This window comes from Enhydra lutris, unplaced genomic scaffold (assembly GCF_002288905.1).
Source record: "Enhydra lutris kenyoni isolate GAN:26980312 unplaced genomic scaffold, ASM228890v2 scaffoldscaffold34, whole genome shotgun sequence".
NCBI lineage: Eukaryota > Metazoa > Chordata > Mammalia > Carnivora > Mustelidae > Enhydra > Enhydra lutris.
The window spans coordinates 29272499-29298625 of NW_019154118.1; the positions used below are offsets into that span (position 1 = coordinate 29272499).

Here is a 26127-nt window from a genome sequence, read left to right on the forward strand (position 1 = left end):
CCTGAGGTCCCCGCTCCACCGTACCACTTGCTCCCGCGGATGCCGGGGGCAAGGAAAGGACGCCAGCCTCTTGAGAATTTCTTCCAATTCCTCTTACTGTCTCGAACTCACAAGTTGCTCCACTTAGATGAGGAAGTTGCGGTCAGATAATTAGGGAGGAAGTGAGCCCTTCCACACCAATCCAAAATACACTGAAGCAATATTTATGGACAAGACGTTGTGCTTTGTGTGGCAAGGAGAATGGAAGTAGGAAGCTGGCGAGGTGAGAAAGCCCACTTGACAGGTGGGAAGGCGGGGGGCACGTCAGCTGCTGGCGGGGGAGGCAAGTGGTACGGACTTTACGTCTCATTCAACACTTTCTAGGCAGGAGGGTGGGGCATGAGTAGAGGAAGCCACAGATTTCAATCATCTTTTCTCACCACTGGTAGAAAGGTCACCCCCCAAAAACACTCTAATATGAAACAGGGATACATAAAGACACAGTTTTCATTTCATAGGCATGAATTTATTTTAACATGCATGGAAAATAATAAGCCATTAAACCCTGATTTTACAGATAGGAGAGCCTCTAACAAGGCAAAACTTGGGGTACCCAGGTGGCTCCGTCATTAAGCGTCTGCCTTCGGCTCCGGTCATGATCCCGGGGTCCTGGGATCAAGCCCTGACTAGGGCTCCCTGCTCAGTGGGGAGCCTGCTTCTCCCTCTCCCTCTGTTACTCTCCCTGCTTCTGCTCTCTCTCTGTCAGATAAATAAAATCTTTAAGAAAAATAAGACAGCAGACTCCCAATAAGACAATAAGACTTGGTGTCCCACCAGCCCCAGCCTCCCCTGGTACGTTCTGACGGGTTTCAGAGAAGGATCCTGTGTGTCCCATGATGCCAGTGTGCAGGGTCTACACAGGGTGTGAATTACCACATGCCCCACCTGTGGGCAGGGGTTTCTCAGCCAAGGTTCTCACCCCCGGGCCTGAATAAAGGTAGAGAGCAGCTGTGGGACCCTGGAGAAGGTGTTCCAGGAGACTTAGCAGAGGAGGCCGGGATAACCACCCCATGGCAAGCACCTGCAGGGCTGCGGACTTGGGCAGTGCGGGCCCTGAACAACCACACAGCACAGCCACAGGTCAACCCCTCTGCCCTCTGCCTGGGGATCAGGAGCTGGGTGCCACCCGGCGCACCTCACGGCCAGCAGGATCAAGGAGCAAAGCCTCCATTTCCAAGTGCTCATGGAGCCCTCTATACGCTGCTCAAACAGGGTAGAAAGGGACTGAAGAAAACAACTGTCTTGTGCCTCCTTCCCACACGTCCTGTTTGGTATTAATCCTAAGATTGCAACACCAAGAGAATCTAAATAATCTGCAGGCGTCACCGTTTCTGATAATCGTGGGAGCTATTCATCGCTATTCAAAGAGGATGTTATGGAGCATGAGTCAGCCAGCCTCGGGCTTTCTGGAAGCACCGAACTGTATATAAAGAGGGAGCTTCCTCGCCGAGGTGCTGGAACGGCAGGTGGGGAGCCTCACAGTCCTTCAGCAGGGCAGGAGCATGAAGGCCAGCATGCCCAGCCTCCCTCTGCTGCTGCTGCTGCTCTGGGGCGTGGGGTCCCACGGCTTCCCCACTGCGACCTCGGGAGCACAAGAGCCGGATGCGGAGTTGGTTCAGGTAAAAGCAGAATTTCACACGGCACAAAGGCAGGAGCCTTTATTTGCATTTTTGCTCAGTAGTACTGAATAGCAGTCGTAGTGTAAAGGATTTTACGGGAGGGTGGATTTCTTCCAAAGAGAAATTTTGGGTAGAAAGGGCTCTTTCCCCAAAACTCTGTCCAGCCATGCACAGGGTCTCCTCTTCCCTTCCCAGCTGGAGGTGAGTGGGAGCAAAGGGACGTACGCAGATGTCCCCATGATCTGTCATTCGGACGCGCGCTCACTAGTGCCGGGGAAATTTCTACCAGGGACTCGTCTCCACCTGTCAGGATTTCCACTGTGAAACCGAAACACCATCTTTAGAAGTGGTTCTCCGCTGTAGCTAGAGCTTCTTACTGCCAATCTTGAGAAATGAGAAAGAGTTCCCATCCAGCATTTCAATAATTTTGTCTTTCATCAGAAATACCTGGAAAACTACTACAACCTGAAGAGTGACGGGAAGCAAATCCCAAGGCAGAGGAGCAGCAGTCTGGTGACCGAGAAGCTGAAGCAGATGCAGACGTTCTTCAGACTGAAGGTGACGGGGAAGGCGGACGCCGACACCCTGGCTCTGATGAGGCAGCCCCGATGTGGGGTGCCCGACGTGGCTCCGTACACCCTGGGTGAGAAGACCCTCCGCTGGGAGCACACCCACCTGACCTACAGGTAAGCAGACCGGGCACCAGAGCGAGGGCGCCGTCTCCCAGCAGAGCCGTGAGCCATGAGTCCTCATGTCTCTGTTTTATTCCTTATTGTTCTAAGGCTTGAAAATTACACACCAGATTTGCCAAGGGCAGACGTGGACAGGGCCATTGACAGAGCCTTTCAGCTCTGGAGTAATGCCTCACCCCTGACCTTCACCAGGGTCTCTGAGGGCCAAGCGGACATAATGATATCCTTTGTCAGGGGAGGTAAGCTCTTCTGGTCCCACGGCAGCACTCTCACCCTAAGTCCCACGTGCCCCAAACCCCCTCATCTTTGCAGCTGGAGGAGCTGGTTCAGAAGTGGTGTTGACTTTGTAGGCTTAAGGAGGGAAACTAGATCCCATCTGATAGAAGTCTGTTGTCCTTTCAGCAAGCCAGTGCTTTCTCTCCCGGGTTAGCCTAAATGGGAACCAAGAGGGACATTTCTCAAATTCTGTTTCTGGCAGATCACTCTGACAATTCTCCCTTTGACGGACCCGACGGAATCCTCGCTCACGCTTTTCCACCAGGCCCGAATCTTGGAGGAGATACTCACTTTGATGAAGATGAAGGCTGGACCGCGGATTACAGAAGTGAGTCAACTCATCTGGCCTCTCCCAGTCTCCCCGTCCCTTCTTGCTCCACAGGGATCCTGCTTGGCTTAACGGAAAGAACCATTCATAGAAGGAGGCATTTTCTACTGCCGCTTACGAAACGAATGATACATTTAGACAACTGGAAGAGAAGGCTATTTCTGTTAGTAATAACGTCTTGCTGGCCGCAAACAGCCCGCTCCAAAATTTCTGTTAAGACAATGTTGAAAATCTTAACGTTTTTCTTGTGGGCATCTACAATAGAATTATTTTTTCATTAGAAGGATGCAGCACAATTTAACAATGTTAGTAAGAGCATGTGAAAATTAAGGGAGGAGAGATTGTATTTTCCGAAATTTCCAGCATAGGCATGTATGAGTTTGTAGATAGGAAGAAAAAATCGTTACCAGAACTCCACTGCGTCTCCGTGAACTGGTACTCAGGAACTCATACAAGACCGGTCTGCACGACGCAGAATCGGCCGAGCTTACTTTCTCATTGTATCAGTGCAAACACAGAGCTTGGGTTTTAGCCTGTGTCTTCCCTGTTAATAACAGCCTCCCATCCTCCCACCTTTGGGAAAAGGCTTTCTAGCTCTTTCATGCCAGGTCTCTCAACGGAGAACACTGCAAACATTCATTAATGGCTTTATTGGACCTTTTAGATTACAACCTCTATCGCGTGGCCGCTCATGAGTTGGGTCATTCCCTTGGACTTTCTCATTCTACTGATATTGGGGCTCTGATGTACCCCAACTACATGTACGAAGGTCATGTCCAGCTGTCTCAGGATGACATCAATGCCATCCAGGCCATATATGGTGAGTGGACAGAAAACTAGGGACGAGGGGCCGTTAGAACAGCCGTTAGCTGCCTCCTTTAAGAAGCTGTGCGAGACCAGGCAGAACTAACCCCAGATCTCTTTTTCTTTTAGGACCTTCTCCCAATTCCGTCCAGCCAACAGGCCCCCAGACACCACAAGTGTGTGACAGTAACCTAGTCTTCGATGCTATCTCTACCGTTCGGGGAGAACTGATGTTCTTTAAAGACAGGTAGGACATCAGTCCCTCCCTGTGCCTTGTGCTTGTGAGAACACGGCTCTCACGGCCGTGGGCACATACACAGTGTTTATCCTGCACTTTCTTGCACGTACAGTTAGAATTACAAGGAACCGCAAGCAGTTACACACACCGGCGCGGTACGATAAGCTTGTAACAGCCTTTCCCGCATGTACTCTGTTGTTCGGTTCTCAGACAAAAATACCATTGAAGTAGAAAATTCAGTGGATAGAATCCCATTTTACAGAGCAGTAAAGTAAAGCAGGGAGAAGGAAAGAGAGCCTTTCGGGGCACAGAGTTCTCTGGTGACGGAGCAGTAGCTGTTCTGACTCCCACTCCCGAGCTCTCCTCGTCAATGCCGCTCTTCACAATGAACCGTGAATGAAGGAGGGTCCTTCTCAGGAGAAACAGCCCATGATGCTGAGCAGGGCTGTGCAGCCGCTCTGTCCCACTGAAGATGCCCCCAGCCCAAGCCCGTGACCTGCAGAGACCTAGAGAAGGGGAGGAGCCACCATGGGGAAAACCTCCAGGAGTTCACGAGGACCCTCCTGTGAGCACATACTGGCGGTCCCTGCAGGCTTCTCTCCCCACAGGAGGGTTCCGGTGCCCCCTCCGCAGCATGTGGGCTCAAAGATGCCAGGGTCACCTCTCATGCAAGGCCCAGGCCTGCTCTCTGTACCACCCTGATTCCTAAAGGACCATGCACAGGAATAGTAGGTCCTTTTCTGGAAGATGCTGTCCCCGGGATGGGGACGGAGGCCGGGCCGGCGCGTCAGCACAGGGAAAGCAGTGGGTTCGGATGGGCTCAACGTCTTGGCTGCTATTCCTGGAGTCTGGTCCGCACAGTTTTGTCACTCTGTCTGTGGTCAGATCCATGTGAGAACAGAAGGCATTGGTTCCAGATGCTTGCCGTCCTCTTCCCTACGAAGGATAAGTCTGGGTGCAAACCCTAGCAGCTGTGGCTCAGAGCTGGGCAGGTGCTACGGAAAGAGTGGGTTTGAAAGGAAAGCTCTTGGTAGGGCAGGACGTGCCTCTCAAAGCAAGGACTCGAGAGATTTCTCCAAGGAACAGACACAGGTCTAGGATTCTCAGGAAATGAAAGGACACCTCTTGGTAGGGCAGGACGTGCCTCTCAAAGCAAGGACTCGAGAGATTTCTCCAAGGAACAGACACAGGTCTAGGATTCTCAGGAACTGAAAGGACACTGAGCTCACTTAGTGTGACCAAGTCATGAAGCCATGGGAGGCTAGAGACAGGAACAGCCTTGCCCAGGGTCTCCCAGCAGCCGAGGTGGGATTGGAGCTGCCCAGCAGGTTCCGATGGTGCGGGCCTCAGTTTCCCCCGTAGACTGTAGATCCAACCAGAGGAGGAGGAACGGAGTGGCTGCCAACTCTAGGTCTAAAATTAACCTTTGCCTCTCTCTTATCACATACGTGGCCGTAAACAGCTCCCTTCCCCTTGCCGCCCTTGATCTTTCATTGGCGAGGTGAGAGTGCCAGGCTCTCGGGGCGGGGGGGAGGGTGGTTTTTAAGGCACAGGGGAGAGGCCCTGCTGCCCCATCTGCACGGGGTGTTGGCAACCAGCGGTGGGCTGCGGCACGGGTGTCTGGCCACTGGCTCCAGATGGCACCGCCAAAGCCAGTGGTTCGACTGTGGAATTCACGCACCGCCCATCCCTTTGTAACGATTTTGCTACGTGACTGTTTATGTTCTCGAGGTTGGCTGGGCTGTCGTGCTCGTTAAAGGTCAGCCCACCCTTGCATCCAGGAGATCAAAACCTTTGCCGTTTTTTTTTCTACATCAGGTTCTACATGCGCCAAAATCCCTTCTACCCAGAAGTTGAGCTGAATTTCATTTCTACTTTCTGGCCGGAGCTGCCGAGTGGCCTTCAGGCTGCTTATGAATTCCCTGAGAGAGATGAAATCCGATTTTTCAAAGGTAACGCTTCCCCCGGGGGTCCCGCTTCTGCATTCCCCTGCTTTGGGGCTGAGATATGAGTGAGCTCTGGCCGCTTTCTCTCGGGGGCCTTCGGAAAATCTGACGCTCTCACTCTCACCACACCGATGGGAGTCCAGCCCCTTACCTAAGCACTGCCTCGTGCATTTCTGAGTCATTTGAGATAGAAAGTGTATCTGTGGGTGCTCTGCGGGGCCACAAACCTGGCTTAGGAAAGCATTTTCTCTGCAAACTACTTACATACTCATCCTGGGGCCCACAGAATAGAGCAGATGACACAGAAGCACTGGAGTGTCCAGATTTCTTGGAGTCTATTTTCATACCAATGGGTCTCCTGAGGGAGGGAGAGGCCGCCCTGGGAGCCGGCTGTCAAAGTAGGGTCCTCAGACCAGCAGCGTTGACACCCCGGGGGTCTATTAGAGACCCAGACTCTCACTTAGCACAGTGTGCTCCAGGGCCATCCATGAGATCAGCTCCCACTCCAGACCTTCTGGAATTCTAGCAAGATTCCCAGGCAATTTGTACGCTAAAATACGACGAGCCGTACCATGAATCAAGTGGGACAGACTTTTCTTATTCCGTCAGAATGAAACATAATCCAATGATGGGCTCTTGGCTTGGAAGACACTGTGCCAAACGCCGGTACTTCTGCAAACAGATGTCTGGTCTCGTACACGCGAGCGTTCGAGTGCTTGACACTGCCGAAGGACTGAATGCGGTTTGGACGGGCAGAAAACGTTGACACAGGCTTTCTGGCCCTTCTATCACAAAGTTAAACAGGATTTTAGACGCACAAAATTTCAAGCCGCTTTCTCATAAGGGGCAAATGAGTGTATTTGTGCCGTGAGAATCATCCTGGCTTCAAGATCTAAGACCTGTTTTATGGGATGTGGGTTACGGAGTATGAACACACAGATCTGGAACCAGCAACCACTGGCTATTTGGCGCTGTGTTCTAGTGAGACGCGATGGTTCTTATTTACAGAGGTTGCAAGTCGTTATGGCCTGTGAGTCATTACAACCCCCTGGCCTTTGGGAAACCACTGGTGTGACTGTGCCCAGCCCCAGGCTGCTAGAGCAGGGAGCCCTGTATCGCCACCGTACGCAGTACGGGAAAGTCTTTGGTCAAGGCCGCAACTGGCTTTGGGAAGACACCCTCAGCCCCACAAGCCAGTTGCCCTCCAAGCTCACTGCAGATTCAAATGATCTAGGAAACTTTAAAGTGTATATAAATTTAAGTGATCTGGGATAAGATACTGGCATCGGTATCTTTAAGAATCTCCCTAGACAGTTCTCATGTGAGGCCAGGACGCTGGAGTCGGCTCGCTGTCTTCTGGTGTCCAGGACAAGTGTTTCCATCCTTTTTATTTTTTATTTTTTTTGATTGGCAGGTAATCAGTACTGGGCCGTTCAGGGACAGGAAATGCTGTATGGATACCCCAAGGACATCTACCGATCCTTCGGCTTCCCTCAAACCGTGAAGAACATCGATGCTGCTGTTTCTGATGAAGAAACTGGGAAAACCTACTTCTTTGTTGCTAACAAATACTGGAGGTAAAGACTGAGCATAGAACATGTTCACACAGCACCGTTTCTAGCTAGAGAGAACCTTCTAGATCGAACCATAGTCAAATGAGTCTCCGACGGCCTTGGCCGGCTGCCGTCTCTGTGAGTGGCTGCCAGCAGTCTAGCCGCCAAGTCTGTCCTGGCGACCATCACGCAGCCTCCGCAGCGGGGATGCAGTGAACACGCAGGCCTGAATTTGGGAAAGGACAGCTGAGGAGGGGGCGTCTACCTTCACGGAGCCCCTTCTGCCAACAGGAATGTGTCTTTCATTGCAGTTTACCTTAGCAGGACAATGGGCAGCGCCTCCTGGAGAATTAGAATTAGTTGTTGGCATTGACACGGACCTTAAAGATCTCCTCTTCACCCAGCGTTCTACTTCCCCCTCCCCCATTCTAGACAAGATCTATGGGGTCGAAAGCTCCTATAAGAGTCCCGCTACCAAAGTCCCCGTAATGCCTTTGAGAAGTCTACACATTTAGCACATTCTGACACTTTCAATCACTGCTTTGACCAGGTATGACGAGCATAAGCGTGCCATGGACGCAGGTTACCCCAGAACGATCGCAGCTGACTTTCCTGGCCTTGGCCATAAAGTTGATGCTGCTTTCCAGAAGAACGGTAAGTGAATGTGTATATTTATTTCCTCCATCTCGCTGTCACAGAACAGTGTCAATGCTCTTATTTGGAACAGCGAGTGCCCAAAATATTTGTTCTCACAAATGGCAGGATTTTTCCAGGATTCGGGGCACACCTGGAACCATGTGTGTACAGTAGTGAGTCTCATCTGCTTGTTTCTAGGGTTCTTCTACATCGTGCACGGGACGACGCAGTACCAATTCGATCTTCGGACCCCCAGGATTCTGAGTATTGATAGAGTTAATAGTTGGTTCTACTGCTAATGGAGATGACTGACTGTCGCCCCAGAGAAATACACGTCAAGCGCCCAAGGAGACGTCTTCCTGAAGAGCCATTTGGTTACATAAAATCAGAGCTATTAAGTGTTTCTGTCCCGATACCTCCTTCTGCACTTACTCTTTATGCCTGGAAGTGTGATGTGACACGCACTCCTGTAATTCAGCCCCACAGCTGAGCTAAGAAAGGTCGGGCTTAACGGCTCGTGGATTCAAATGGGCCAGTTTTGCAAAGAAAAAAAAGCTTTCCCAAAGTATAGGACCCTGACATTGACCCTGGAGTGCAGCTCTTCAAGACAGCAGACCAGAGCAGAAACCGTTCCCAAGCATAGAAGCATCCACTAGACCGTCCTCATATGCAAGGAACAACTTTGATTACAGAAAATAAAGCGCTTGTGTTTCAAATAAAGCCTTCCATATCGTTACTGTTTAATATACTTTCTAGTACATTTATTACACGATTATTTCCTGATGATAAAGACATACTTCCAGAGATTAGCTTTCAAATTTGAAGTGGGAATAGACAAATATGTAGAATATTCACGTGGGAAGCTAGGATATGCAAAAAGTTGGATTATTCCCCCATTTCCATGGAATTTACATCCTGTAGAAGAGGTTAAAACCTACTTCCTGGGTCCTGTGTAAAGATTTGAAAATTGGCTGTTGGTAGAGACTTCTCCCTCTGAGCACGTCGGGGGCTCTGCTGTCCTGGGGTCCCACTCCCTGCCATTGAGGAGGAGAGGGGGCTGGGGCATGGTGGGGGACCTCTATCGCCCCAGATGGAAACACGTGACCACTGGTGCAAATTTCTCTGGCGGCCCCACCTTGCCATGGGGATCGTGGAAGCCCAGAGGGAGATTCCAAGAGACGGAAGAAACCAGAAATCTCGGGCCACCACTCAAGACAATTACTCTGAACCTCAGTAGAGTTTGCTTAAGAAGTAAACTCTGGTGGTTCTAGACCACTAAGAATCTGGATTTTGTTAAGGCCGCACAAGCTAGTTTTTCTTTATGGAGGTTTTCATGCCTCGTCTGGGGGAATATTAATGTCAGCGGGGTCCCCAGTAGTAGCTCAGCCCATGGGATGGGGGTTGGGGGGTATTCATGGTGTGGGTGGAATTACCTAATACGAATATTTTAAGGTACTCACAGTTCTGAGGCAAGCAGCTCTTGACTCAAGAATTTGGAAGGAAGTGTCGCCTGTCCTTTGGCCAAGTCTCCCCTCTTCTAATGAACATTTTGATATTAAAGTGTACGTCACATAAGTACAGAGAAATGTGCAGACCTCAATCACTGAGTTCCTATCACTGAGTTATGACAACGTGAACAACCCATGTAGCTCTCACCCAGGATGAAGGAATGGAGCGTCACCTCGAGATCCTGCCCACCACTCAACACTGTCCGCTTAGCCCACGAGACTCAGAGCCTGAAACAGAATACTTCGGTGGGGCCATTGGGGGCGGGGGGTTCTCAGGAGAAGACTGGCAAAACATTCCAGAGCATTCCACAGCTACCGAATGTGGTCTCAGATGGCTCTGATCTCATGAGCAAGGGCTCTGGAGCGAAGCCTGCATCATGGTCAGTCCCACCAGGAGGCATGGCGCCAGGCCCAGGGTCGATCCGTCCTTAGCTGAGGTCCAGTCTGGGGGAGGGGCAGAGCTCCCAGGCAATATGGCTCCCACTGGACAAAGAAACGGGACAAGTGGGAACAGCAAGCCGCCGCCACAAGCCCCCAGAGTAGCAGGAGAGTGCGTGTGCGTGTGCTGGTGCTAACGGGGGCTGGAGACACAGCCAGCCACGTTCTCTACCCGTTCCCTGTTCCCCAGAGGCAACCAGCACACTGACCTTGAGCCTCTCAGATGAAACCCGCCTATTCTGGAACCGAACGAGATCAGGTTTATGTCCTCCTGCGTCTACCTTGCTGGTCCAGCACCTCGTTTCTGCACTTCGTTCACTGGCAATGCACTTTGACTTCTTACATTTGGGGTTTTTCGTAAGTTATGCTGCTCTTTTGCAGGCATGTCTGCTGGTTTTGTACCTAACGGTGCCCCTGCCGAGCCGTAGACGTCCGTGAACATGATTTCGGCAGATCTGCCCCCGGCTTCCGGGCCTCCCAGCCACAGCAGCAGGGACCGGCTCTCTCCAGCTTTGATGCCAGCTTCTCGCCTTCCAGCTGCGCTCACTGGGCCCATGCTTCCCGCTCCAGGGCCCATGTGCCTCTTCTGCTGGTGCTGGTCCAGCTCTGCCGTCGACCTCTCTCAGAACTCATGCAGAAGCAGCCTGCGAGGGAGAAGCCCGGCCGCGGGTGGAGCCATCGTCTTACCAACGTGAGAGACACAGAGGAGTAAATGCGTCGCCCTCTCTTGCCCTGAGCAATGTTGCTACAACGCAGTTCAAGTGTGTCCTCAGCTGGTCCCATTCTAAGCAAGACGTTTCTCGTCTCTGTCTGGCCGGCAATCCAGCTTTGCGTTGTCTCTCCTCCTTTCCCTGTTTTGCTCTCCCCAACCCTCCGTCCAGCCCTCTCTTTTGCTCTCGCGCCTCAGGCTCCACTTTCTAAAAGCACCGGGTTAAGCTTGCTTCTGCTGGGAGTGGGGTGGACAGGACCCTTGGTATCACTATGTCATCACAGCTACCAAGACTCTTCCCTGCCGTTGATCACGAAGAAGTAGAGATGGCTGAGGAGCGAAGGTCCATCAGCTGGCCGTGACACACAGATGGCACGAGAGGGTTGGGGTTGTGGGAAGTGGGGAGTGGGCTTGTCAACCGCACTGGGACTTTGGTGGAAAGAAAGTCAGTCGCTCAAGGCAGCCGAGCATCCACCAAAGACACACTGTGAAAGTCAAAAGATAAGAGTGACATTACGGAGCTCCTCACCTGAAACTCCTTTCACACTGTGTGTCAACTAACTAGAATTTAAATAAAAATTTTTAATAAAAACTTTTAAAAGAAAGAAAGAAGTCTTATGGAAGTTAGAGATAAGTAAGGCTCTGACTGCAGCTCACGCCGGGTCCGGTGGGCCCATGGACCGTCCTGCGGCCATTTCTCCGGTCAGAGTCTCCCCCGGGCTGACTGACTGCTGGAGTTAGAGGTTTAGAGCAGGAAGGATCAACTGGAAGTTTCTGGAAAAGCTCCTCCCTACATTCTCTGTGAAGACAGTCAATTAGAAGCAACAAACCCATACCACATCTGAAGGACTACAAAGAGCCGTCACCCTCGAAGACTTAAAAGCCAAAAAGGACGGGGCTCCCTTTCATGACCCCATCCAGCTTAGCACTGGCCCGTGTGGAAACCAAGTGAACCGCAGCGGGTGATGGCAGACTTCTGTCACCTCACGAGGCGTAGCACGCATCCCGGCGACAGGGTCCGACACAGTTGCTCCCCTGCAGCAAAACAACCAGCCCAGAACCTCGGCGTGCGGTGACGCAGGAGGAACGGTTGAGGACGTCACTAACCTACACCCAGAGGCTCTGAAAAGTGGAGTGTTCGCGGGTTTGTGCTTTGTTCTGGTTTTAAGCAAAGACCTAGCTTTTCTAGCCGGAGGCTTTGGGAAGAATTTAGCCTCCAACACTACAACAAACGGAAATAGACCTTTTTTCCTGGACCCAGTCCATGTCCTGAAGAGGCGCCGTGCTGGCCAGCAAACCCATGAGAGTGCGAGATCCGCTCCGCCGCGCAGGTCTCCGAGGTCTCATGCAAGCGACCCAGGCTTTTCCGAATCCTCACTTCCTGTCTGTGATAAAGGAAAACTCATGAATCTCCGAGGGTCTTCCTGAAGACGGACCAGCTACATCACCCAGCACTGAACCTGCCGCATGGAAAATACTGAAGAAATGACTGTTGCCTTTTCTTTCCTACATTCTCCTAAACCCAGAATTTTCGTCTTTGTTACTCTCCTTTCTCACAGGCTTATTTCTACGAAAAAAAAAAAAAAAAAAAAACCCCACCATACTGGTGAACCAACCCAAAAAATGTACCCGAATCCAAACTGAAAATACAGGAACGTTATTCTGTGTATCCATTATCATTAATGATAACGGCTATCGTAGGTCAGCATACATTATCACGCTTTCCAATATTTACGGGAAGCCCCGAAGCCACGACCCTGAGGTAGCTCTAACCTCTCCTTCGACACTTTGTCTCCTTAGTGGATAGTCATTTTCATGGCAAAAACTTGTGACCAAAAATCTTCCCCTACGTTACCAGGAGGGAAGTAAAATGGGTAAAAATTCAGCAGTAGGTCATCTTCCCGTCCAGAAGCAGTCGAAGTGGTGATGAAAGTGTGGGAAAGGAAGTCTGAGACTTTGTGCAAGAGCCCCGATCACGAGCCATATCGGGATTTCCAAGGAAAGGAGAAGTCGCACATTAACCATCAGGGTGTCATGACCCGGCTGGCCCAGGATCTTGGCTACAATCTGAGAATCAGAGGTCTTTGGATGCTGAAAAGCGATAGGTAACCAGTTTTCCCGGAATTGGGCCGTCTCTAGGCAGAGAGCCCTGTGTGTTTCTCGGGCTTGGTTACAGGACGCCCTGAACCAGAGACCGTGTCGCATCTGAAGGTCACCTGTGAGGGCAGGTGCAGCACGGCTGGCAACACGGACTCCATCGCCGGCCTCCCGGCGTGTTCTCCCCTGCGCTGCCTTCTGATAACTAACAAAGAGCCCCGTGGCTCACAGGTGCCCCCCCTTTGATAACTACCAGTGACCTCACCAACTCCCTGGTGACCTACTCACCTACCAGGCAAGGCCAGCGCGCCCCTCGCTGCTCCGTAAAAGTTGCGGAAGCGGGGGCAGAGTCAAGGCTGGGGAGAGCAGCCGACCGCCCCCCGGGGTCCTGCCCGCTGCCCCGGCCGTAAGTTACCCCGATTCCAGCTGTGGAAACGCCGGGGGCCTCACTTTGTTCGGGCGCTACAGCGCCTTCCCGTCTGGGGGCTGCGTTCGCGGGCCCGGCTCCACCGCTGACAGCCAGAAGCTGCAGGGACGCAGCAGCGAGACACGGGCCAGACGAGGAGCCTGGATCAGCGGGACGATGAGAGGCTGAGAGGAGAGTGGAAGCTGGAGGGCGAGCTGGAGGCCGTTTCAGGCGTCAGTCTCCAGAATGAGGGAAAGCGAACAAAAAGTGTCAAAAAATGTGAGAGAAAAGCTGTGGGAGAGAGCCCAGGTTCAGAAGCCAAGAGGCTTTTGGTAAAAATGTAAGTGGTAGCGGTTAGGATTCTTTTTATTTTTTATTTATTTATTTTTCTTTTCAGCGTAACAGTATTCATTGTTTTTGCACCACACCCAGTGCTCCATGCAATCCGTGCCCTCTCTAATACCCACCACCTGGTTCCCCCAACCTCCCAGCCCCCCACCTCTTCAAACCCCTCAGGTTGTTTTTCAGAGTCCACAGTCTCTCATGGTTCACCTCCCCTTCCAATTTCCCCCCAACTCCCTTCTCCTCTCCATTTCCCCATGTCCTCCATGTTATTTGTTATGCTCCACAGATCAGTGAGACCATATGATACTTGACTCTCTCTGCTTGACTTACTTCACTCAGCATCATCTCTTCCAGTCCCGTCCATGTTGCTACAAAAGTTGGATATTCATCTTTTTATTTCTTTTTAAGATTTTATTTTCTCCTTTGAGAGGGAGAGACAGGCACAAGCAGGGGGAACAGCCGGCAAAGGGAGAAGCAGGCTCCCCGCTGAGCAGGGAGCCGGACTCGGGGCTCGATCCCACGACCCTGACACCATGACCTGAGCAGAAGGCAGAGGCTTCCCCGGAGGAGGCCCGCAGGTGCGCGTGACGGTCAGCACCCTGGGTCATCCTTTGCCACTTGGCGGCCGGCTGGCCTCCCATCAGTAATCAATTTTCCCGCCCCGAGTCCACCCTGTTGGGTTGTTCTAAGCATTCGAGGGCCTGGCGTCCAGAGCTCGTACCTAGAAACATTTCAGCTTTTCTTTAAGGACCAATTCTATGCTTGCCCGAGCACGTGCACACTTCAATGTGCTCCACGTGAGGAATACCCTCCAGGCCAACCCGACGCCCCCGCCCAGGGTCCAGAACTGCGCGCAGGTGCGCCGGGTCGGTGTCGATCGCGCACCCGCCGGCTTCGCTCCTGCGAGAGCCGCTCCTCGTGTCAGTCACAACCACGGCTCGGCTTCCCGCGCGACGGCCCACCGCGTCATCCCCGCACCGCGAGAGCTGTCAGCGGGACGTGCCGACACCGACAGAACCGTGACTCTGATGGAGACCGGCGCCCCCAGCCTGGCCGGCTGGGTGCTGGCGAGCACTGACCGCAGCGCAGCCCACACGCTTCACCGGGGAAGATCCGGGAGCCGCGAAGAGAAGACCTGTCCCCCAGCAGAGGCCTGCATGACAGCCCACGAGTGAGGCTGCGTCCACCCCATTTTTGTTTAAGGATTTTATGTATCTATTTAGGTGAGAGAGAGAGTGAGAGAGCGAGAGAGGGGAGAGGGCCAGAGGGAGAAGCAGGCACCCCGCCGAGCAGGGAGCCCAATGCGCGACTTGATCCCGAGACTCCAGGATCATGACCTGAGCCCAAGGCAGTCGCTTAACCAACTGAGCCACCCAGGAGCCCATGTCCACCCCATTTTTACAGATGACGAAACAATGGCCCCCAAAAATGATATACTCGCTCCCTGTCCGCCTAGGCCGAGGGCTCAGGCCACGCTCAGGCCAAGGGCCATCCACGCCGCTGTGCCCGAGCTAACCCTGTGGCCACAGAACCACCTCCCCCTGGAAGCCCACCATGTGCAGTCGGCCAGCTTCTGCTCGGAGGTGCACTGAGGGACTGTCCTTGCACACTTGGGAACTGACCGTCCCGTGGCTTCAACGGGACACGTCCTTCAGGCACGGTGGAGTTAATTTCTCTCTAGTGAGAGAAAATCTGAGTGCTACTCTACAAAGATTTTAGGGTCCTCCATATTAGTAAGTGAATTTTGTAAAACTAAGTTACTGCAGACTTAGGATGCGAGAAACACCACCCTGGGCTGAGGAAAGGAGAGGGAATGCGAGGTGGACGTGCAGAGGTGAGTGGTCATGGGGAGGACTGGACATCACTCCCCATGACCAGTCCCCATCCATCCCCTCCTGGGCACTTGGGGCTGGGGGGGATGAGGACGAAAAGATTTTATTTAAGCGAAGAAGAAGAATGTATTTTTTAGTCTAATATGCAATTTGATTTGTTGCGAGGTAATGAGCTTTGTGGAGTGGTCACTGTGAGCAAGCCTACCTTTCCGGAGTGCCTGGTGTCCACTCAGAAGGAGTGGACAAGGCAGGACTGTCTGTGTGCTCCTTCCTTCCTCAGCAGACCCTCCTTTCCAGCACCTGCTTCCTCTGCTCAGTGCCCTCCTTCCCCAGGGACAGTAAATCTGACTGAAAATCAGTAAGGGTTGAGGTCTGGAGCTCAAGAAACGAAATCTCTCTTCTAGGATCTTCTAGAGAACAGCGCCCACAGTTAGACCAAAATTATATCTACACATTCCTAACCTGCTTATACTTGAGTTCAAAACCTAGTCTTTTTAGAAGGAAACTGCCTGCTTTCGAAATGTCTGCTCGGGCACCATTCTGCCAGGTCACCCGGCCATTTCTCAATACACACATGGAGGTGAAGAGTCCGTCCTTCCTCCTATGTGCAAATACAGAGACCAGTTCTTGGAAATCAGTCCTCCTTTCTTCATCTACGTTTAAAAGGGGAAGGCTTTACATTACATTTTTATGAATATTCTTGATGTTCATATTAAAAAGAAAACACATGTGAGAATCATGCTGTTCAGATAAAGCCCCGTCCCCCTATAAAGGACAGTCACCCAAGGGGAGACACAGAAGCTGACAGCAGGCGTTCTCTTGAGTAAGGACAATGAGAATGGAACATCTCGCCGTCCTCGTGCTGCTGTGTCTGCCCGTCTGCTCGGCATACCGACTGAATGGAGCCGTGAGCAAGGACTCAGACACAGATTTTGTGAAGGTACTTGGTGATGGTGGCCACCGCAGCCACGGCCCATCCCAGGGGTGGGAACAAATGTTCCAGCTTCATCTGGCAACCCGGAGGAGGCTTAGACTGGTGGTCCCTGTGTTGGAATGAGTTAGACCCGGGAAACCGGCTAGTGCTGGAGATGGGTTGTCGGTAGCTTTGAATGGAGAAGGGAAGCAAGGGGCAGGAAGGGCGTCGGACTCCTCCAGCTCATGTAAGAAGACCCTAGCAGCTGCTTTGGGGCCAAATGAGGGGAGCAAAGGAAAAATGCATGAAACGTCTCTGGCTTTAGAATTTCTTTGGTTGCAATAGGGAGGACAGACATACTCATTTTGATTTTCAAATAATTGTAGGTAATAATTTTCATATCATTACTTGTCATGTGTAGGCAGAAGAATTTATCCTACATCAGTCTTGAGCAAGGTCTATATTAACAGTATAAATTTCGACCCCCTTTCTGCCTTTAAAAACCCCCCCTGTTCTATAGCTGGATGGAACTCCTTTACACGTCTTAGATGGGTTGCTGACAACTCATGAACTGGTTAATAAGGCCAATTTGATATTTTATATTATTTTGTTGAGTTTCTGTTGTTTACTACCCCATTAGCAATACCTGGAAAAATACTACAAACTTGCAAAAGAGACAAAACCGTTTGTTAGAAGAAGGGACCATGGTCCGGTCGTTGAGAAAATCCGAGAAATGCAGAAGTTCCTCGGGTTGGAGGTGACGGGGAAGCTGGACACGGACACTCTGGAGATGATGCGTAAGCCCAGGTGTGGCGTTCCCGACGTCGGTGACTTCACCACCTTCCCTGGCATGCCCAAGTGGAGGAAAACCCACCTTACCTACAGGTAACGGGTCCAAAGAGGTTTTCACACACTACCCAGATTTTACTAATGACTATCACAGGAGAAAAGAACTTCTTCTTCGATTTTTCTCTTAAAGGATTATAAATTATACCTTGGATTTGCCAAGAGATGCTGTTGATTCTGCCATTGAGAAAGCCCTGAGCCTCTGGCAGGAGGTGACTCCACTGACCTTCTCCAGGGCTGATGAAGGAGAGGCTGACATAAAGATCTCCTTTGCAGTTAGAGGTAAAACAAAGAACAAAAAAACCCACAAAAACCATGAAATGCATCTATTTATCTAGGTGCTGTTGGGGGAGGGTATTCCAAAGAGATCTGAATTACCTATCTTTCCAATAAAAACACTTTCTCTGTTAGATCATGGAGACTTTAGCCCTTTTGATGGACCTGGAAATGTTTTGGGTCATGCCTACCGGCCCGGCCCCGGCATTTATGGAAATGTTCACTTTGACGACGATGAACTCTGGGTGGAGAATCAGTCAGGTGGGTCACCTACCTCTCGGGATGGCTTTGGGAGTAACGTCTACCACTATCCGAGAATACCTGGATCATTCAGAATGAGCAGTAAATGTAACATACTAATGACCATGATGTGGAATTCGGTCTGCGTTTCCTTCTTCGCTCCCAGCAAGTGCAAACCTGGAGGCACCATTCCATCTTACTTCCACGACTTAGGATCCCAAGGAGGTTTTAGAATGGGCATTTTCACAATGCTTTTGAAGATTTTAACTGGAAACGATAAAGGTAGAATGAATTGCATTGAATCACTTCCAACCTAAAATGTGCCCTTGGGTTTCTTCTTGTCTTTCCATTGGACTCTTTCTCTTAAAATATCAGCGAAAATGTCAGAAAATAAAGGAAATTGTTAAGTCCTCTATTTAAGTAAACCTGTAACTACCTCTAGCTTAGGAGCTTTATTTTTTTTTTCTTCCTAAGTTAATTCTGAAAGCTTTTACTAGGTCTAAACACAATGACTGAAGCTAACTACATTTTAGTTATTTTTTTCAAGTGGCTCCTGAAGTTTACAAACACACTGTTGAGAAAATTGCTATTTTCAAGATTGTTTGAATTTTTAATGCAAATGCAAAGAGCATCTTTACTGAGAGTAAAAAACTTGTGCTACAAGAAATGTTCTTGTTTTATTCAAACAACTATTCTTTTCTGCATAATTACCTGGAGGTTTGGTTAAATTATTTCTACTATTTCAATAAAAACGTTTATCATATAAAGAAAAGCTGAATTCAGCTGTCCTTGGGCTGCAGAAAGCTGTTATTGGACATATTTCTGTTTTAAACTAAAGATTGTGTCTATCCCTTTTGACACCTACTCTTGGAAAGGTTTTTAACCATCAAAAATTACTGGATTATTTTGAAAAGGAGGAAGAACAACCCTGGTTAAATCCCCACAGGAAATGACCAGTTTTTGTTGCATAAGAGTTTGAGGAATAACATAAATCCTCTGTGATTAATTTCAAATGAGGTTACCTCTGGCACATGTTACTAAATTTGAACAATAACCGACTTTGTATTTGTAGAGACAATGAAGATTCACACATGATGACATGGTAGTCTTGGTACCTCCAAAAAAATATCTTTTGGAAACAGTGTTTATCATTGTCACTATAGGTGAAGTGACCAGCTTTCCCTGACCAAAGAGAGACCTGGGAGGAGGAATATGGTAACTAGCTCTCATTATCTTGACTTCAAGTCAACCTTGAAGAATGATTAAGTAGGGCCTACGCCCATCAACGAGCCCGTCCACAAATAAGGAGATGCCCGGTGTTCTGAGGGTAGCCCGTATGACTGGCATGTATTCTTACATGTGTGTTTATGGAACAAACAGCTGTGATGTCTGATGTTTTTAGGAAAGTGTTCCAATGGTGGTCTTCGGGAGAGCTTGAAAACGCAGCACTACGCATTTGCAGCTCCTCTCAAAGCCCCTGAGAGTGTTGGGAAAGCACTCACGTGGATGATAGCATCACAGTCCCTCTGTTTGCCTCCCCACATCTGTTCCCTTCAGGATCTCCCCCTGTCTCCCCAGGTGGTCCCGTGGTGCCCACAGAATCTGTGACTTCAGGACCGGGGACCCCAGCCGCGTGCGACCCTGCTTTGTCCTTCGATGCGGTCAGCACCCTGAGGGGAGAAATCCTCTTCTTTAAGGACAGGTCAGACCGGAAGATTCCACTTCCCTCTCTCTTCTTCTGACGTTCAATGTTTAGAAAAGAGAATGGAGACTTGACAGAAACGTTTTGAGAAAATATTTCCTCTACATTTAACAGATCATTCAGGTCTGGCTCTTGTTGCATTTTATCATCTCCTTAGAATAGTGCGGATCGTGTTAAGGATGATTCTGGGTCCCTAGAACGTACGCTGGATGAAGGCATGGGGTTTTATGTGTGTGGTTCACTTTTAGGGCCCCCGGGCCTGGAGTGAGTTCAATTAGCTAATGAGTAATTGCTACATTTAAATCCCATCAGCCCCGTCGTGTTTCAGAAGGCACGGCTGCGTCTTTAGAAGTAGGAATGTATCTTTACCTTTGCTGACAAATGCTACTATTTAAATTAATTTCAGAAAAAGTGTTTCTGGCACAATATTAAAATAGCACCAAAAGACAGAGTGAAAAGAAAAATCCCTCTCCCACGTCTGACCTCTGCAGAGCCTCGTTCTCCCCATATGGGCGACCACCTCGACCCACCCTTTGTCCCTTTAAAAGATACTCTATTCTTTGGGGCGCCTGGGTGGCTCAGTGGGTTAAGCCTCTGCCTTCGGCTTAGGTCATGGTCTCAGGGTCCTGGGATCGAGCCCCGCATTGGGCTCTCTGCTCAGTGGGGAGCCTGTTTCCTCCTCTCTCTCTGCCTGCCTCTCTGCCTACTTGTGATCTCTGTCTGTCAAATAAATAAATAAAATCTTTAAAAAAAAAAAAAGATACTCTATTCCCATACAAACATAAGTAGGTGTACTTTTTCCCGCTACTTTTTTCAAAAATGTTAATGAGTGCAAAATATATCTATCATGGATGGGCTTTTAGAGTGCTGTTGGGGCCAAGTGATAGCTGCCCCAAAATGTGTCACTTGGGCATCTCGAATATTTTAAATGAAAGTCACTCAGGAGCCAGCCTGGGCAGGAGGGACACCGAGACCGACCTCTCTCTCCCTGAAAGCAGGGATTGAACGTTCAGGTGAAAGGGGCCCTCCCTGTGCCAGGAGGTAAAGACACGTCCTCATCACCGGAGATGGGGCATTTAGAGCTGAGAAGGCCGTGTCCACCGCCCTTGTGACCTGTTACTACTGGGCTCTGCCAGCCCGTCTGTTTACAATTCCTTAGCAGCCGAAGCTCCCAGAGTTACGTTTCCTTTATCCCGCCGGTGCCTCACAGCTCCGTGTGCTCTCTGCCTCGAAAGTGTAACAGCTCCCTGCCCGGGTCATGTCTTCAGGTCTTGGTCTCGTAACGGGGCTCTGTGTGCACGTAATAATATCTGAGTTTTTTTTCTTCCATTAATTTGTGTCATGTAAATTTACTTCTTTGTCCAGCTGGAAGATCTTAAAGGTCAGGAGGAATTTTTCCCTCCCTTTGAACACTGCTAAAGCGTAACAATTACATGGTCATGGATTTCATTACCCTGGGATCACAGGAAGGAAGATGGTCCCATACCGACTTCTGAGTTGCCATTGTTTGAAAGAGAGAGAATATGTTCCTTTATATACATATCTAAAGGAGAAAAACAATTGTAATTAATTTCTGTGTGTTCCAGATATTTCTGGTGCAGATCTCACTGGAGCCTTGAACCTGAATTTCATTTGATTTCTACATTTTGGCCCTCTCTACCCTCAGACTTAGATGCTGCATATGAAGTTACAAGCAAAGATACCCTTTTTGTGTTTAAAGGTAAGTGCTGTGCAAGAATTTTAATTTGATGAAATAACTTCCATTACAACAATTTCACCAAGACATGAATTTTCTCCATTAAGTTAAATTTATTTTATTTGGTTTATTACTGTAAGGCCTAATGTTGATGCTTAAATAGGATGTGTACAAAGAACACTATAAGTCCTATTTTAAATATCCAGTGAGAGGGTGTCTGGATGGCTCAGTGGGTTAAGCGTCTGCCTTCGGCTCAGGTCATCATCCTAGGGTCCTGAGATCAAGCCCCACATCGGGCTCCCTGCTCAGCAGGAAGCCTGCTTCTCCCTCTCCCACTCTTCCTGCTCATGTTCACTCTCTCACTGTCTCTCTCTCTCTGTCAAATAAATAAATAAAATATTTTTAAAAAAATTTTAAAAAATAAAATATCCAATGAGACCTAATAGATGTTATCCCATGTTCATGAATAGAAAAATAGTAATAACTAATACAGAAATGTAACAATAATAATGTAATATAGTATAGTATAATAATACTAATGTAATATAGAAATGATAGACACATCTGGATACACAAGGAATTTTCCATTCAAATGCCAAAATATTTTTTTTTCAAATGCCAAAATATTTTTCACAGAACTTGACAAATTAGTTCCATAACTTGTGTGGGAGAGCAAAGGCCAAGAATAGGCAGGATGGGGGCCCTGGGTAGTTCAGTCAGTTAAGCAGCTGCCTTTGGGTCCTGGGTCCTAGGATCAAGCCCTGCATCAGGCTCCTTGCTCAGCGGGGAGCCTGCTTCTCCCTCTCCCTCTGCCTGCTGCTCTGCCTACTTCTGTTCTTTCTCTCTCTGTCAAATAAATAAATAAAATCTTTAAAAAAATAAAAAAGAATAGGCAGGATGCTCCTGGAGAAGAAGAAGATGAGGAGGAATGTCCTGCATTGTAGCACTTGGGCGGATGAAATAATGCAGTGTCAGTGCAAGGATGGGTGCAGTAGCTAATGGGACAGACAGGGCCTCTCTGCTCCTGTATCAGATTTGTAAACTGCTGTTTCCATTTGCCCCACAGTTAATCTCCTCTTTGAGCTGTTATTACTTCTTGAATCAGTTTTGCTAACATATTTTTCTAAAAATGTATTAACTTGGTCTGTTTTCAAGTCAACTGGTAAGGAACTTTCTGAGTGTTATTTTCTTATTTTCATTATTGCTGAAGTTTTGTTCCCTTTGTCCTTCCTAATACTGAATCTTCGTGCTTCTCACTTTACCCGTCTCTGGGACAACAGGATGTGTAATGATTTTATTCATCCTCTCAGAGAACGAACGTTCAGCTTTGCTAATCCTCTCTATTGTGTTTTGACGGTCTATTTAAGTTGTTTCTGTCTGTAGCGTTGCTGCCCCGTCTGTGCTGTCTTTGAACTAATTCCGTTGTGTTTTACAGCTTAAGCTTGGTCCTTAACTTGCAGCCCTTTCTTCTTTTCTGGTGTAAACTTATACACCTGCAAATACCCCTTTCTTCTCAACTTTTGCTTCATTCCTACAAGGTTTGATATGTAGTGTTTATAATTTTGTTCATTTTTCAGGGTGTTTTTTTTTTCAAATTCCATTTTTAATTTTTTCCCTTGACTCTGAAGTTTTGCGGAAAATGGTTAAACCTTGACCTGTGTGGGGATTTTTCCAAGTTAGGTATTTCTGACAATCTCACTTTTATGAGGAGTCAACGAAACGTTGTGCGGCTGTGCCGGGTGTCGCAGCTCTGAAGCGCGGCGCTCGTCCGTTGGTTCACCCGGCGCGTACGTGGTCTTGCGACGAGCCGGGCGCTGTGCTCGTTGGCGGGCGGCGAGCCCGAGCGAGGTTCCTGTTCTAGAGAAGGCGGCAGAGATGAAGCTGGGAGTGTGACACGCGGGCAGAGCCGGGTGGAGGGTCCAGCCCCGGCCCCACACCCAGGAGGTGGAGTGGAGGAGGAGGAGCAGTTCAGGATGCGTGTCGAAGGGAGCTTTGCTGTGTGGTCAGGGGCTGAGCGTGTAGAGGGTAGAAAGGGTCATCAGGGCAGAAGGCGCCGTCTGCCCCCGGGGGAGACCGCGCAGGAGCCGGTCGGACGGGATCGGCCTCACCGCGACGGGTGTTTCAGACGTGTCAGCCGGGCGGGACGTGAGGCAGGGCTTCGGGGTTGGCCTGGAGGGGAGGTGTGAGGAGGAGAAGCAGAGATGCTGAGGGGTCCCGCTGCCCTAAGTCGCTGAACTCCGGGTGGCTTCCTAAGGTGTCAGAAGAAGCACAGTCCGGACCTGTGACCACGAGATCCCAGGGAAAGTGTCCCGTAAGCAACCGACTTAGTGACACGGACACACGAACAGCTCCACGTTAGACACTTAGGTTAAGAAGTCACCAGTGACCAGGACCAGTCACCGTAATTATAAACTGTAATAAACTCTCGTATTTATAGATAATAAACATATGACCCAGAAAGGGCAGGGACCAGAGTTAACGGCTCATTGACTCACTCGCTCCCTCGGGGAATATTGGTGAAATACTGGCTATCGCCTGGGCTTTGGGTTAGCGGTTGGAATTAAAACCAAGGCTTCCGGTTTTGCACAAGAATGTACCAAAACCTTTTCTAAAACCACAGTCTTCACTAAAATTTTTTGGCTTTCCTTTTTCAATAGGAAGTCAGTTCTGGGCCGTGAGAGGAACGGAGGTAGTAGCAGGTTATCCGAAAGGCATCCACACCCTGGGTTTTCCTGCAACCGTGGGGAAAATTGATGCGGCCTTTTCCGATAAGGAAAAGAAGAAAACGTACTTCTTCGTAGGGGACAAATACTGGCGGTAAGACTCGGATGGAATGGCTTTGTATGAAGCCTCGTTAGGGAAATTACCCTCTTTCCTGAAGGAACTCCCTCACTCCCACCCTCTACCTGCTCTAACTTCCAACCTTCTGATTGTGAAGAAGATGACTTACAGTTACTCGGCTTCTCCCATATGATAAAGGGCTCTCAGAATGGCTGGGCACTGGGTCATAGATCCAGACAGCAGAAGACATCAGGAGAGGCCACCTGCAGTCGTCCAGACACCAGGCCTCCATGGGAAGTGCAGGTGTGTCAGGCTGTAGAGACAGTGTCTACAGGGCAGGTGAGAGAGCAAACCAGGAGCTTTTCAGCCAAATGACGAACTCACTTCCCATGTCTTGTGCTTGTGGTCCTCAAGCATTTCTGGCAGGAAGGCATCAGGGCTCTGGGTCAAGGCTTGGAAACTTGACCTCAGACATATGTAGAGAGAACCCCTATGGCACAGCCTGATACTCTGGTCCCTGGAGAAAATGTTGGTTTCTGTGCTAAGCTTATCATCGGGGAAAGTGATAAATTTTTGTAGTCCTAAAGATGTTTGACGCTTGTTTCCCCTGATTTGAGAGTGATCTGGGATCCCACACGGGGGCAGTAACACGACGGCATGCGTGACGTGGAGCTGTGTTTCCTTCACTCGGTACAGATTTGATGAAAACAGCCAGTCCATGGAGCAAGGCTTCCCCAGACTGACAGCAGATGACTTTCCCGGGGTTGTGGGGGTTGACGCCGTGTTTCAGCACTTTGGTAAGGAGGTTCTCCTTTTGTTGCCAATGGGGACGCTCGGGGACATTTTATGGAATCAAAATCACGTGGAGAATCCGAACGATTTTCAAATCACTCAATCTTATACCCTTTTTATTCTAAACTTCTGAACTTTTAACTTTCTAATTTCTGTAATTGGAGTTTAAATTTTGTTTTTCCTGAATAATTTCCAAGTCTCTGCTTCATACCTGCTCATACTGCCAAAGGGTGCTTTCTCACACCATGTGACTCAGGTCACTACGTTGCTATAAACATGCAACCAGGTGTGAGCTAAGCTTACAGATGGTGGGTGTACTTTTCCTTTCTCATCCTCTTGCCTGCTCTCTCCCATCCCATCCAGACCTACCTGGACTTCTGTGGCAGTCACAAATTGCCTACATTAAATAATTCATTTGTTAAAAAAAAAATAGTAGTCTTCCCGTGTCCTTGAGATAGACGAAATTTGATCCCTAGTAACGGGCAGATGAGAAGGTAACAGCTGTGCTCGTTCTAAGAGAATTTGCAGGGAGATGCGAGGGTTTGATGATCCTAACACACATGAGGCTCATGATCTTATCACTAAGACACTTGATTTTGGTGTGTGTGGAGTGGGCAGTGGGCCTCCGGGGCTTTTTATGGTTGGCCTGATTCTCTTGGGTTCAACTGCCCCCCACACTGCACTTTAGGACCTAGTGGGGTAAGCGGGAGTATTTAAAATACCATAGAATTCTATTACTTTGGAGACTGCATAATCTAATGTTTTAAGAGCTCTGGCTTTGAAGTCTGAGGAGATGGAGTTCTTCCTCCATCTTTTCTTAGAGGTGATACCTTGGGGAAACCACAAACTCTCCCTAACTCTCACTTTGTTCTCATTAGTGACCTCTCCCATTTTTCCTGGAAGGAGAGATGCCACGAATCATGCAAACACGTAGCACAGTGGCACACGCGTGCAGCCACTCATCGGCGCCGTCCTGCACTAGCTCGCTCTTGTTCGGAGTTACGTGTGGTGCAGAATGGATTCACTCGAGGATCTCTCATTATTTCCCTCGTCTGTATTTCCAGGATTTTTCTACTTCTTCAGAGGACCATTACAGTTTGCGTTTGACCCCAATGCCAGGATGATAACACACACACTGAAGAGTAACAGCTGGTTGTACTGTTAGATGAGAAAAGGAGATCGTTCAAATGAATATAATAATTATTCGCCTAATTTATTATAAGTCAAAATGATGCATTTCCCCCTCTGTTTAGTGGCCAAAGAGCATGAGCTCCGTAGACATGTTCATGTCCTGGAGCATTGATCTGGGCTCCTTTACTTGCTGTCGGATCACGCTGAATGGAAGTGGGAGGCAACGGTGGGCACCAGTCAGAGAATGTATCTCCGTGGGCGTTTTATTTGGTATTTAATAAAGA

At 49.3% G+C, this 26127-nt stretch overlaps 2 protein-coding genes across 2 annotated transcripts; both read left to right on the forward strand.

Annotated features, from left to right (window-relative positions):
- Positions 1 to 1509: 1509 nt before the first annotated feature.
- Positions 1510 to 8817, forward strand: LOC111153766 (matrix metallopeptidase 1). The gene is made up of 10 exons (XM_022512989.1): positions 1510 to 1658; positions 2100 to 2344; positions 2441 to 2589; positions 2829 to 2954; positions 3619 to 3774; positions 3888 to 4005; positions 5815 to 5948; positions 7357 to 7519; positions 8046 to 8149; positions 8330 to 8817. The coding sequence occupies exons 1-10, from the start codon at positions 1542 to 1544 to the stop codon at positions 8428 to 8430; spliced, it is 1413 nt and encodes a 470-aa protein (XP_022368697.1). The 5' UTR covers positions 1510 to 1541; the 3' UTR covers positions 8431 to 8817.
- Positions 8818 to 16304: 7487 nt separating this feature from the next.
- LOC111153715 (stromelysin-1-like) lies at positions 16305 to 25877 on the forward strand. Its single transcript, XM_022512893.1, has 9 exons — positions 16305 to 16406; positions 17020 to 17264; positions 17359 to 17507; positions 17637 to 17762; positions 19299 to 19443; positions 21030 to 21167; positions 23801 to 23956; positions 24617 to 24717; positions 25777 to 25877. Exons 1-9 carry the CDS (start codon positions 16305 to 16307, stop codon positions 25875 to 25877), a joined length of 1263 nt encoding a protein of 420 aa, XP_022368601.1.
- Positions 25878 to 26127: the final 250 nt, after the last annotated feature.